Source organism: Quercus lobata, chromosome 3, assembly GCF_001633185.2.
Source record: "Quercus lobata isolate SW786 chromosome 3, ValleyOak3.0 Primary Assembly, whole genome shotgun sequence".
In the NCBI taxonomy this organism is placed as follows: Eukaryota; Viridiplantae; Streptophyta; class Magnoliopsida; order Fagales; family Fagaceae; genus Quercus; species Quercus lobata.
In genome coordinates, this window is record NC_044906.1 from 4,785,475 (window position 1) to 4,797,969 (window position 12,495).

The following is a 12,495-nucleotide window of genomic DNA, read 5'->3' on the forward strand; positions in this document are numbered from 1 at the left end:
CACATTGATTCTACTTAGAGGTGTGAGTAAACGCCTAAAGGACCCAACTCACCCGTGTAACCATAGTCGATAGGTTCAATCGATTTTGACATTTGTGATGGTTATTGGTTAGTAACGAATCAAAACAAATAACACCTGATTTTATTGGGTCGAGTATCAGATTTTCCATATTGAAACTTGACTATTGAGCTTTTCCCACTACTAGCTTTCCATGTTGCCGCTATTTCACTTTGTGTACTATTTTTAAACCCAAAAGATGAATCGGCTTAAACCTAAACCTAACTGTCTTGTGAACACTCCCTATCCTTTTATTCTTATACTATTTTTTATGTAATAAAAATGTCATGTCCACAATATTTTTACAACAAATCTTAATTAACAAGTTGTTACTTGCTATTTCTAGTGGGCAACAAAGTAATTTCAATGGTAGATTCAAATTAAAAACTCGTAACAACCTACCAACTAAGATTTATTGGGAAAATATTGTAAACGTAGCACTTCTCTTTATGTAAATATCTAACATTATTAACAAAAAAAAAAAAAAAAGGAAATCTTATTTCAATTTATTTTTGTTATGTACATGTGAAGGAGTCTTTTAGGAGCAAGATGAACTTAGTTAGATCATATCAATGTAAAATAAAGAATAAGTAGACACAGAGGAACATGGCAAAGTACAAGTGAAATTGCGCATGCACCTGCACATGTGTGAACAAAATGTACCTAATAAGCAATTAATATTTGCTTGTTGCTTTGCATGATCATGATCATGAGGTGGGGCTGAAGAAGGTACAACTGACAGTCAAGAAGAGCCATAGGGGACAGTCAATAGTAGCGCAGCAGCAGCAAGCAAAGCATTAGATCTTATATTTATTATTATCATATTTTCTCTACCATTCCTCTTCTTCAGCCCCTACTTTCACAATCACATACGACAACAATGCTGAAAACAACAACACCACCAACAACAACAAATACTGGTGTTGTAGTGTCATTTCCAAACTATTAATTGGTTGGGTTGCTTCCTTATCTTTTCTTTTTCACTGCAGGTTGAGTGGCCTGAATAAGTATAGGTAGTGTATAAGCAACTAATATTTTTTTAGAATTCTATGTCGTTCTTTTTCATAGGTTGAGTAGTTTGAGAAAAGGGTAGTGTAGAAGCAACTACTAATGAGGTGTAAATAACACTTCTCATGAAAAAAAAAAAAATCTTAGAAGTTAGGACATGGGTTATGACTTATTACTGAAGTTTATACTTTAATTTAGTGTGTGCTTGAGATTAGGTTTTTATTTTTTTTTAATTTTTTTTATTTACATTTTTTAAAATCTTTAATTGTTTTTAATACTTTTTAAAAGTACAAATATACTTCAACATACTTTTAACAAAAAAATTCAGCAAATGCGATTTTTTTTTTTAATAAAAAAAATGCTTATGTACAATTTTTAATTTTTAATTTTTTTTTTTAAGATGTAACTATACTTTAACTAGCTTTGGACAAAGAAATAAATTAGTAAATCTGTAAAAAAATGCATGCTTATGCACGTGATTCTCATGAAGAATAATATATAGTAAATCCCATATGTATATATATATATCATCTGAATCTTCCTCCGAGGTTTGTGCATAAATTTCTACGGACTAAAATTATATGTTTGTGCTCAAGAGAGTGAAGACAACAATTTCCATCTACTTTTATTGTTCTGTTTTATCCAGAGTGTTTTATTTATCCTTTTTCGGCATGCAATTCTGCTTTAACTGTGACAAAATTTACCGTGTCTTCATTCCCATGCAGATAATATTCCTTAGAAACTTTGACTCTGACTGTCTGACATCAGGTAAAATCATCATCAGACTTAATCAACAATCCCAATGGCAAATATCTCTACCTTAATTGTAGCTCTAGATATATATACTACATGAAAATAGTTACAGTTCTTGACATCTTGTGTTGTGTTGAGGACTAGTTGTACCAAGTTAGGCATTGATTAACATAAATCCAAATCTTAAACTTCATTTTGAGCTCTAACACCATGAAAGTGGTTTGGTTTAAATTCAAAAAGAGCATGTTTTAATGGTGAAATATACAATCACTCCACTAGAGATTGCCTTTAAAGGATTCGAATGTTCGATGAATTTAATATGGCTGCCAAAGAATTGGATTTTAGCCCTCAAAATTTGAACCATTAAAGAGTTCAATATAACTATTTACTTATAATTCCAACAAATGCAAATGAATAAAGAAGTTGATTAGTCAATGTTTGGCGATAGCAAAAGCCAATTTCTGAGCAAACCCATGCACAAACACAATAAAGCACATAAGCATGATAGATTTTTTTTAGGGGTTGTGCCCTGTAGAGGGGGGGTCTTTTTGTCACCATCCAAGCATCTTTTACAGGCAAAGGAAGGGTTTAATGACAGCATTTCCTTCACTGGCGAGGCTTTTAAGAAGAACAAATAACAATAATAATTTGGTTGCAAAAGAAGGGTCCAAACACTTTTTAATTCTGTGTGTTTTTGACTCTAGTGCATGTCTATATAAGATCCATTTGGAATAGTTTTAAGATGCTGTGTGTCCGTACTGTAATGATAATAGTAATAAATAAACAAAAAATATCTCACTGTCTCTGAAATGACAATTTTGCCTGCCTTGAGATATTTGTTTGAACTATGCTCTGAGAGAGAGAGAGAGAGAGAGAGAGAGAACTTTAGAAAATAACCTAACTTTGTTATCTACTATGGCCTAGATAGTTAAAAATATTTATTATTGCTAGATAAAATCTAGGATTATAATTTATTTGCCACAATTGTAATGTGAAAGAGTGTGTGGTGAAGAAAAAATAATAGATCCATATATAAGTAATAGACATTTACTCCTCACGTTAAAATTGTAATAAAAAGTTGTGAAATAGTGTGTAGTTCTAAATCTCTCTCTCTCTTTATGCCTAGAAAGGGAGTAAATGATTGGTCAAGGGCAAGTATTTAAGGGTCAAGTTGGTGCTATAAAAACAAAAGGACCACTTGAGCATAAAAACTAAGATATGGAATAATGGGCATTTAAACAAAATCACAGTATTCTTCTCAAATTCATATCACTATCAACCTGTTTTCCATTATAACAATTCTCCACAATCTCCCAATATAGTCAAGTTTGCATCCATACCATACCTCCAAAAAGCTGCTTCACAAAATAAGTGGCTTTGATCTAAAAGGAGTATTTTTAATAGAAAAGTGGAACCAAGATCGATAGTGCATGTTTCCTATAATGTTAAAATATAAATGCAATCTTTGTGTAAGATGATCACACACACACAAACCGAGTAGAGTACAATCATTGCAGCAATGATGCGACCATGGTATTTCAATACTGTGAAAAAATAAAATAAATAAATAAATAAAACCTTAAAAAAGGCCAAGGTTTCTGTTTTAGCTAAAAAATAAAATTAAAAAAAAAAGTCTGATACAACTCATGTGCTTGATGAACGTCACAGCAGTTAATTATTGTGGTGGAGTGGAGGGGTCTCACAGCGATATACAATACAACTCATGGTTTAGTTGTATATGTCAAAAATTATTTTTGCTAATTTAATTTACTATTTAATTTATTTTTTCTATTATTTATGAGTCTCGTTGTATTTGTTGGTATTATTTATAGATTTTATTGTACTTTTTCAGTTAATTTTTACCTTTATTTACAATATTTTCAACAAAATAAGCCGTTGTCAAAAAAATCTTTATTTTATTTTCATTTCTGTTCAATGATTGATTAAACAGTGTGTAACTCTTTTTGATAAACAATGTGTAACTCTGTTCCTCTATCACAGCCTCATTCTTGCCATGAGATTTTGATGTGATTTGATTAACTCATTTTCTATGGATTTGATTTATACTGTTTAGTACAAAATTAAGAAACTTTACTAGCTAGGTATATAGGTTTATAGATACCATGTTTTCTTATAAATCAACTTTTTTGTTCTTCCTCAAAAAAAAACTTTTTTGTTTTAAATTACTAATTTGGACAAAGTTGAGCTTGGTCCTTCAACTATTAAGTTTTTAAAATCAAATCGATTTCTGCGTTCAAATCTCTTCTCCGTCAAACGAGATTATCTAACAATGACATTAATAAACATGGTTATGAAGTGTGCATTTAAAAATTGATATCGCAATTAATATATCTTGAAAATTGAGAGACGAAACTGACATGTTTAAATTAAAAACTGGGAAACAGATTAAATTTACAATTTTAACCTCAAAATCTTTTTTTAAAGATTGGATCCAGCTTAAAAGTTGATAAGCCCATATGCAAATGAAGCCCATGGAAAATGGGGTAGATGACAAGCTTGTGCAGTGGCGCCTCTTGGCTAGTGATAAATTGATTTATAGTGGACTTTTGGCAAAAATAATTTTTGCTAACTTATTTTATTATTCAGTTTATTTTTACTATTATTTATAAGTTTTATTACACTTTTAGATACGAGTTTCACTATACTATTTTAACTAATTTTTATTTTATATATCAGATTTACAACAAGAATTTTTTAATTTCATTAAAATAAACTAGTCTCAAACAGGACCATAAATGTAATTATGTCTTTACATATTGCCAAGTTAGGCTGTTAAGCACTTTTACCCAAAAAGCAATGTCTAGACAAGCCACTTCCAGTTGTTTATATATACTATAAGATATTTCTTGTATCTCGAGCAACCGCCTTTTGTGCTTGTTAAAATATTTTAAGTTCAAAAAACAACAGACTGGCATGAAACACAGAGACAAAGCTTAAAGATAAGTGTTTAATGCTCACCAAGCGCCTTTGAACTCTCAGACTCTCTTTTATAGCACCCCTTAGTTAATTCTCACTATTCTCAGCTTACAGTTCCAGCCTTACAGATCCATTTCCTTCTTCTCTCTCTCTCTCTCTCTCTCTCTCTCTCTGTGAGAAAAAAAGATGAATAAACAAGATGTCATGAAGATGCAGGTACACCATTCTAACTGTTTTCATGTTTCATGTTCTGAAATGAAGCTCTTTTAGGACCCTTTGTTCATTTCTTCCACTGTTTCTCAATTGATATGTTCTTTTTTTTTCTTCTTTCCTTGTAAAAATTTGGTTTTTGTAAGTCATTTAAAGTTGTTTGTGGGTTGCTTTTCCTTGCAGTCTTGTGTGCTTAGAGTGAATATACACTGTGATGGATGTAAGCAGAAAGTAAAGAAACTATTGCAGAAAATGGATGGTATGTACTTTATTATCTGATTTTTTGTACAGAATTTAAGTTCTATGTTTTAAATTTCTATGCTAGTATGTGATTTTTTAGTATGACTTTGTAATTTTATGTATGTACAATTTAATTGGGTGTATATAGTTTTTATTTAGGCTCTTGTTACTTTTGTTTCTGTGTAGGAGTTCATTCTACCAACATAGATGCAGAGCAAGGCAGGGTGACTGTGACAGGAGTTGTTGATCCAGTTAAACTCATAAAGAAGTTGGAGAAGTCAGGGAAACATGCAGAGCTATGGGGACCTCAAAAAGGTTCAAACTACAACCAAAACCAACTCAATAACCAGTTCAAGAATATGCAATTTGAGCATGGAAAAGGGGGCAAAGACAACAAGTCTCAGAAGGGTGGGAAGGACCAAAAGGGTGGCCATGGCCAACAACCACAACACCAAATGAAAGGTGCTAAAGATCTGAAGGTGCCCATTAAAGACCAGAAATCTGTCAAGTTCAGTTTTCCTGAGGATGAATTTGATGATGAGTTTGACGAATTTGATGATGAGTTTGATGAATTTGATGATGAATTTGATGATGAGGAGTTTGATGATGGTGATTATGAGTTTGCTCAAGGCCATCACTTACCCAACAACAAGATGGGGCCTGTAATGGGTAAAGGCCATGGGCCATATGGGCCTAATTTTACGATGAATGGGCCTCCCATGAATGATAAATGGGGTGGTGGTGGTGGTGGAGGAAATGCCAAGAAAGGTGGTGTTATTGATATTCCTTTAGAAGTGAAGGGTGGTATGGGTGGAAATAAGGATGGTAAGAATGGCAATGGAGGGAAGAAAGGTGGCGGTGGCGGCGGTGGTGGGAATAAGAAGGGAGGGAAACAAAACAAAGGTGGTGGAGGAGAAAAAAAAGGTGGCAAAAGTGGTGGTGGATTTCTAGGTGGATTGCTAGGATTTGGTAGAAGTAGTAGCAAAAGAGAAAGTGGTACTGACAAGGGTACCAATAATCATGGCAGTAAGGGTGGTGGTGGTGGAAACAATAATGGCAATGGAGGCAAGAAAGGTGGAGCCAAGAATGATGGGGTCCATGAAAGTAACAAAAAGAAAAATAACTTCCATGACATTGATGTTGCTTTCACTAATCATGGCAAGGGAAACAAAGGTGGTGGGGGTGGTGGTGGTGGTGGTGGTAATGTTGGTCAAATGGCCCAAAGAGGGCAAATGGATCAAATGGGCCAAATGGGCCTTAAGGGTAATTATCCTATGGGCCAAATGGGCCAAGGAGGTCAAATGGGCCACATGGGTAGTTATCCAATGGGCCAGATGAGACAAGGAGGTCCAATGGGCAACATGGGTAATTATCCAATGGCCCAAATGGGAGGTTATCCTGCGGTGCAAGGTCTACCTGCGACCACAGCAATGAACGGTGGATATTATCAAGGAATGGGACCTGGAATGGGGCCAGGCAATCCGTACAATCAACAACAATACATGGCTATGATGATGATGAATCAACAAAGGGCAAATGGCAATGACATGTATCAACCGATGATGTATGCGCGGCCGCATCCGGGCGTTAATTACATGCCGGGGCCACCCATGCCGCACCCTGCGCAGTCCGATCCTTACACTCACATGTTTAGTGATGAGAATACTGGTAGTTGCAGTATCATGTAAATTTAGCAGAGATTTTAAAGTTATGTTTTGGCTTGTTATCTTAGGTATGTGTAATTTGTGGTGGTAGTGGTGATAGTGGTATGAAAATGCAAAAGTACCATTGCTTATGTTACTTGGAAATGATTAAAATTAGTAAATTTTGTTCCATTACTTTTTGATCCATCAAAACTTCAATTCATCTGTGTTGTGATATTATTCTTTCCCTTGGGCCCAAAAAAAAGCAAAAGGGATAGTATTTCATAATGTGTAAAAAAGATAAGAAACATATAAAGATGATGTGCACTTTTATGATTTCATTGGTACATTTCTTTTTTTTTGGTAGAAATTCATTGGTACATTTCACTTGAAGACTCCTTTAGCAAAAGAGAGAAGAGATGATTAATTAGACTGATAAAATCAAACTAATAAATTTTGTATTATTCTCCTCTCGTACCTTCCAATGCATTTCACTCCTCCCTTTGAGTAGAGAAAATTTTGATAAATTTATTTATCAATTATTTATTTTCAGATATGAATAGAGATTAGAGAAAGCTGTGTATGGTGGTGTCTCGAGCACATAAACAACTCTCGGGTCTCGAGTTCAGTCAACACTGTAGAGAAGGCAATAATTGACTTCCTGAGATTCTTGCCTAAAGATGGGACTGCTACACCCTACTCCACAATTACCAACACAATTAATGGTTAAAAATCAGGTGATCATCTTTGGTAATATGTCACTAAGTAAGATTCAATATAAATAATTACATGCCATAAGGAAAGTAACATACTAAGTACACTTCACAATTACCAACACAATTAATAGTTAAAAATCAGGTGATCATCTTTGGTAATATGTCACTAAGTAAGATTCAAAATAAATAATTACATGTGTGGGGCTCGAGAATTTGTGGGTCCGGTCCACTTCATAATAGAGCCCAAGATCCAAGTCAAGGAGAATAATTTCTGAGGACGCAAAGTGAAAATCCGGACAAGGCCCAAATATATGGCCGAGGACGATCTTATGCTCGGCACCTCACAAAACGCCTGAAGAAAAGGACAAACTTAGTACAGAGGTAGGACAAGGGAGAAAGCTGCTAACATCATATTACAGAACCCTGTATCTGACAGGCCCATACTCCAAACCATGCTATTTATCTTTTCCAACCACCCCCAACCACTCTAGGTATGGATTGATAGGACAGGTCTGTATCCCAGAAAGTGAAACTTACACGTGGACACTAAAAAGGAAGTGAACACGAGTATAAAAGGGAAAGAGAGCCAAGGGGAAAGTGGGGGGGATCCCCAGAAGGAGGAAGGAAAAATCCTACAAAAAGGGAGAAGGGGAAGGATACTAGGCTCCTCGGACGCGGTCCGAGGACTTCAACCCTACAAGCTGCATCGATGTAAGGCTTAGCTGGTCAAGCCAAGTCCACCCTTGTATAAGTTTCCATGAAAATCACGACTAAACCGTTGACCGGTGACCAAGGTCCTGCCTTTCAAGCCCACTCTCTATAAATTATATTGTTAGGGCCCTTTACATACGAGCCCAATGTCATTCTTGGGTCGTTAAATAATCGTATCCCTACAACATGCCATAAGGAAAGTAACATACTAAGTACACTCCACAATTACCAACACAATTAATGGTTAAAAATCAGGTGATCATCTTTGGTAATATGGCACTAAGTAAGATTCAATATAAATAATTACATGCCATAAGAAAAGTAACATACTAAGTACACTTCACATATATAAAGTTGAATTTATTCAACTATGTGTTAGTTTTATTCCGTGCTAAATTTGCTTGTAATTTAGCAATTAGAAACCCTGTATTTAGGTGAGTTTTATGTAAGGGTTGTGTGTGAGATAGTGTGAAGAATTGATCAAGTTTGTGCATCAAAGAGCATCTTGCAACTGACTCGCGAGTGGTGACTTGCCAGAAGTGTCACACGTGTGAAGCATGCAGGAAGTTGAAGGATCAGGACAACTGGATCACTACAGGATAAAAAGTACAGTCTAACCATTCTGTTATTTGGCGACTGGAACTCGTGACTCATCTCAGTCGCGAGTCACTCGCCAAAGCACCTTATTTTGTAGAAAAATGACACATTCCTTCTCATACCCTACTATAGATACCTTTATACCCACGAAATGTAGAAAGTTTTTAGAGAGAATTTTGAGAGATAAACCTTAGAGAAAAACAAGATTGACTCATCCACAATCTTATACATTTGATTCTCTAAATTCCTCTACTCTCACCCTCTCCATTGTCATACCCTTGAGAGGATCTTATGCCAACTCCTTACCTTACCATATTCATATCAGTGAGAAGGTTATTTGGTGCTTGGGAAGCAGTTCAAAAGAGAACCAATTCATTTGGTTGATGCAATGGGCTTATTGTGGGATCTAGTAATCTAGAGAAGACAAGGTTAGGCTTAATCCTATTGGAGCAAGAAGCTTAGAGGGCTTAGGTGCATCGGATAGATTAGGCTTTGAGGGTCTATTGCTATTTATGTATCCCAACTGGTTTTCTAGTGGATCATTTTACCGCTTAGAAGGCGGCGAAGAGGTTTTTCGCTGAATTCTTCGGTTTCCTCTTCGATAACACATGCCGGTATTATCTTGCGTTTGTTTCTCTCTATCCCTTACTCTTTGCATTTAATTACTGTTGTGTTGTGATTAAATTATGGCTTAGAGTAGTTTGTTTATTTGGGTATAGCTTATATTTATCATTCCGAACACATATTGTTTGAATATAAGCTTGTGTGGGTAATTTTGAAATTGGGGGTCTAAACATTCACTAGTGTTTAACGCACTAAGTGAGCTTTCAACATATTTGTGAATTCTTCAAATTAATTTCTAAAAATAGTATCATCTAACTTAGGCATAGGAGATGTTTAGGCTAATACTACATCAGCATCTTTCTAAATGCTTTTCTTTGTGTTGGTGTTTATTGTTCAAGTCAATCACAAAATTCATTCTCAAAAAAAAAAAAAAAAAAGTCAATCACAAAATTAACATCAAAAGTATTATAACTCAACTGACACTTCTTGGTAATTTTAATGAAAAAGGTTCAAAGATCAAATCTTCTCTTACCCATTGTTATAACGGATGAGTATAGCCATAGCATTGAATGTTAGGTTGTCTATAGTATTGAATACACTTAACAGCAAAAGAGTAACATATTAGCCAATGACCATGGAAAACAATAAAAGTTTGATATTAATGACAAGCGTTTCCTGGCCCATAAATATGAACATTCATTACAAGAATGAATGAGAGGGATATAAAACTCGCATAATGTAAAAGTAAAATGTACGCACTCTGATAATCGATATCTACAAACTAGCCAGATTATTTTCTCTTATTGATCTTATTAAGTGAATCTTTTTATCATTTCTAACTTGATCATTAAAGGGCATTTGACCAACCCCACGCTAGTGTTCCATCCATTTTTCTATTCACTTTCTTTACAGTCGATCATCGAAGAAGTCGCATCATTGTCCATCAAATAGATGAAGGAACAATTGACAATTTTTTGCATCATTAATAATTATACAATTGTAAATTAAAAATATATATAATTAACAATAACATCACAAAACTTGTTACAGAAAGAAGTTCATTGAAAATTATGAGAGACTATTTTCTTATCTTAATAAACTGATAATCGAGAAATACTAAAAATGATTTTGAAATCAATCTAATATCATTTACAATTGACAATCCAATTTGAAAACTTGTAAACAACTGTGTTTTGGTTCAGGAGCAATAATAATTAATAAGCATTACTCTTCAGACTACAACTCAAGAATCAAGATGCCTTTTTATTTGGTTTTAAAACACATGCATTATGGAATAGTCTCTCTCTTTTTTTCTTTTTCTTTTTTTCTTTGGGAAAGGAATAGCTTTTGTTTTAGGACACAAGAATCTTACTTCTTTACTGAACAAATGTGTAGTATTGAAGCGTTACAGTAGCGGTAGGAGGAGCTACCTAAAAAGATGTGTTCTTCATGTTCTTTTAAATGTTGGTGTCGGTTTGGAATGAGACGTTCAGCGCCGATCCCTATGTGAACCATTTCATACTTTCAACTTTTGACTTTCATCTTTTCTTTTTCGCTTTTTTAATATTTTTGCTTTGTGATCATGGAAAATTCATCATTTTGAAAATTTTCAATAATTTTGTATTTAAAAAAAAAAAAAAACAATCATTTGCTGCAAGCTGGGGTAGGGTAGACCATGCATCCATTGGCCATTTATGTCCCCTAGCAAACTCAAGTGGTAAAAGCGAGAGGAAACCACATTGGGATTTGGCTTGGTTGCTAGAAAGTACAAATAATTTATTTAGGATGTTATATTAATATCATATCTGAGTCATACAAGTTATTTTATATTATAATTTTTCATAAATTGTTTATGTCATCGTATCATTTTGGTGTTCGTATCCATATCTGTACTTGTGTTCATGTCCGTGCTTCTTAGCTTGGAAATAAGAGTTTTCGTATCATTTTACATGATGTTTGGCAAAAGTTAAGCAGTCTGAGTAGTAACGCTTTAATAAATGTATTGTGCCAACAATGATAACTCTATTAAGGTCCCAATGATACACGTGGTATTATCTATTGCTGTCACGTGGCATGAGATCGATGAGTACATACATGAGATTTTTTTTTTCTTTTTTCATTCTGTAAAAAAATAGGGTGAAGTAAATTTTGATTGATCATGAGTATGAATATTGTCAAATAAAAAACTAATCAAATTTTTACTGTTCTTATTCCTTCCATGAAAAAAAAAAATCATTGAATTTACAAGTTAAATATTGTGTTCTTCTTTCGTTCTAAATTTCATAAAATCTTAATTAAGATTATATTCAATTCGTTAGTGTTAAATATACTCTACAAACAATCATCCTTGCGGCCACTTATATGGAGCCAACATATAAATCATCCATGGCTTAATTCGATTCCAAATCAAAATCAGGGCTACACTTGGCACAATGCAGACCAAACTAACAATGTAAAACCAAACTTTTACCTCTAACTTTTTTTTTTTAATTATATATAGAAAGTTTCAACCTAACAATGTTTTTCCTCTAACTTAGGTGTTCAGAGTTCTTAAATCACTTGACTAGTCCTCGAATTAGTATAATCCTTTTTATTCCACACACTAGATAATTAGGACAAAGGATATTGAACACATGATCTTGTGAATTACACGAGGTCTTGTCTCTAAAGTCTAATCACTATTAGCCTAATCCCTTGGAAAAGCCTTGCAAGAAAGTTTGTGTGCACTTGCAGAATGGAACAGGCATTATATGTTACATTTTAACTCTAATAATTTACAACATCATTAATCTTGGACATAACCTTCAGTGAACTTTGAATGACTTTTGATTATTCAGATGATGGGCTTGATGTCATGCATCGGTTTAATTGTGCTTTATTTCACTCCGTTTCCTTGAATTTGTGCTTAATCTACATCAGCATTTTGGAAATGTTTATCTCATTCTCAAATACCCAAAAAAAAAAAAGAGAAAAGAAAAGGATGAAGTAATTGCCATTATCAAATCTCCAGTAATTAAAAGTTAGCATATTGTCCTTGGTACGATAGTCACTCTACAAGT

At 34.0% G+C, this 12,495-nt stretch overlaps 2 protein-coding genes across 2 annotated transcripts in view; both read left to right on the plus strand.

Moving 5' to 3' along the window:
- The window catches only part of LOC115980154 (TMV resistance protein N-like), a 103,213-nt gene that overhangs the window by 56,560 nt on the left and 34,158 nt on the right, over positions 1-12,495 (plus strand). The window lies entirely within an intron of this gene.
- LOC115979943 (heavy metal-associated isoprenylated plant protein 34-like) lies at positions 4,696-7,040 on the plus strand. The gene is made up of 3 exons (XM_031102069.1): positions 4,696-4,971; positions 5,149-5,224; positions 5,392-7,040. The coding sequence occupies exons 1-3, from the start codon at positions 4,942-4,944 to the stop codon at positions 6,891-6,893; spliced, it is 1,608 nt and encodes a 535-aa protein (XP_030957929.1). The 5' UTR covers positions 4,696-4,941; the 3' UTR covers positions 6,894-7,040.

What these genes read in the sequence shown, in the direction of transcription:
- LOC115979943 (XM_031102069.1), top strand. Translation starts at nt 4,942, where the DNA reads ATGAATAAACAAGATGTCATGAAGATGCAG. An exon ending in AAGATGTCATGAAGATGCAG is followed by an intron (nt 4,972 to 5,148) that starts GTACACCATTCT and finishes TTTTCCTTGCAG; the next exon opens with TCTTGTGTGCTTAGAGTGAA. An exon ending in ACTATTGCAGAAAATGGATG is followed by an intron (nt 5,225 to 5,391) that starts GTATGTACTTTA and finishes GTTTCTGTGTAG; the next exon opens with GAGTTCATTCTACCAACATA.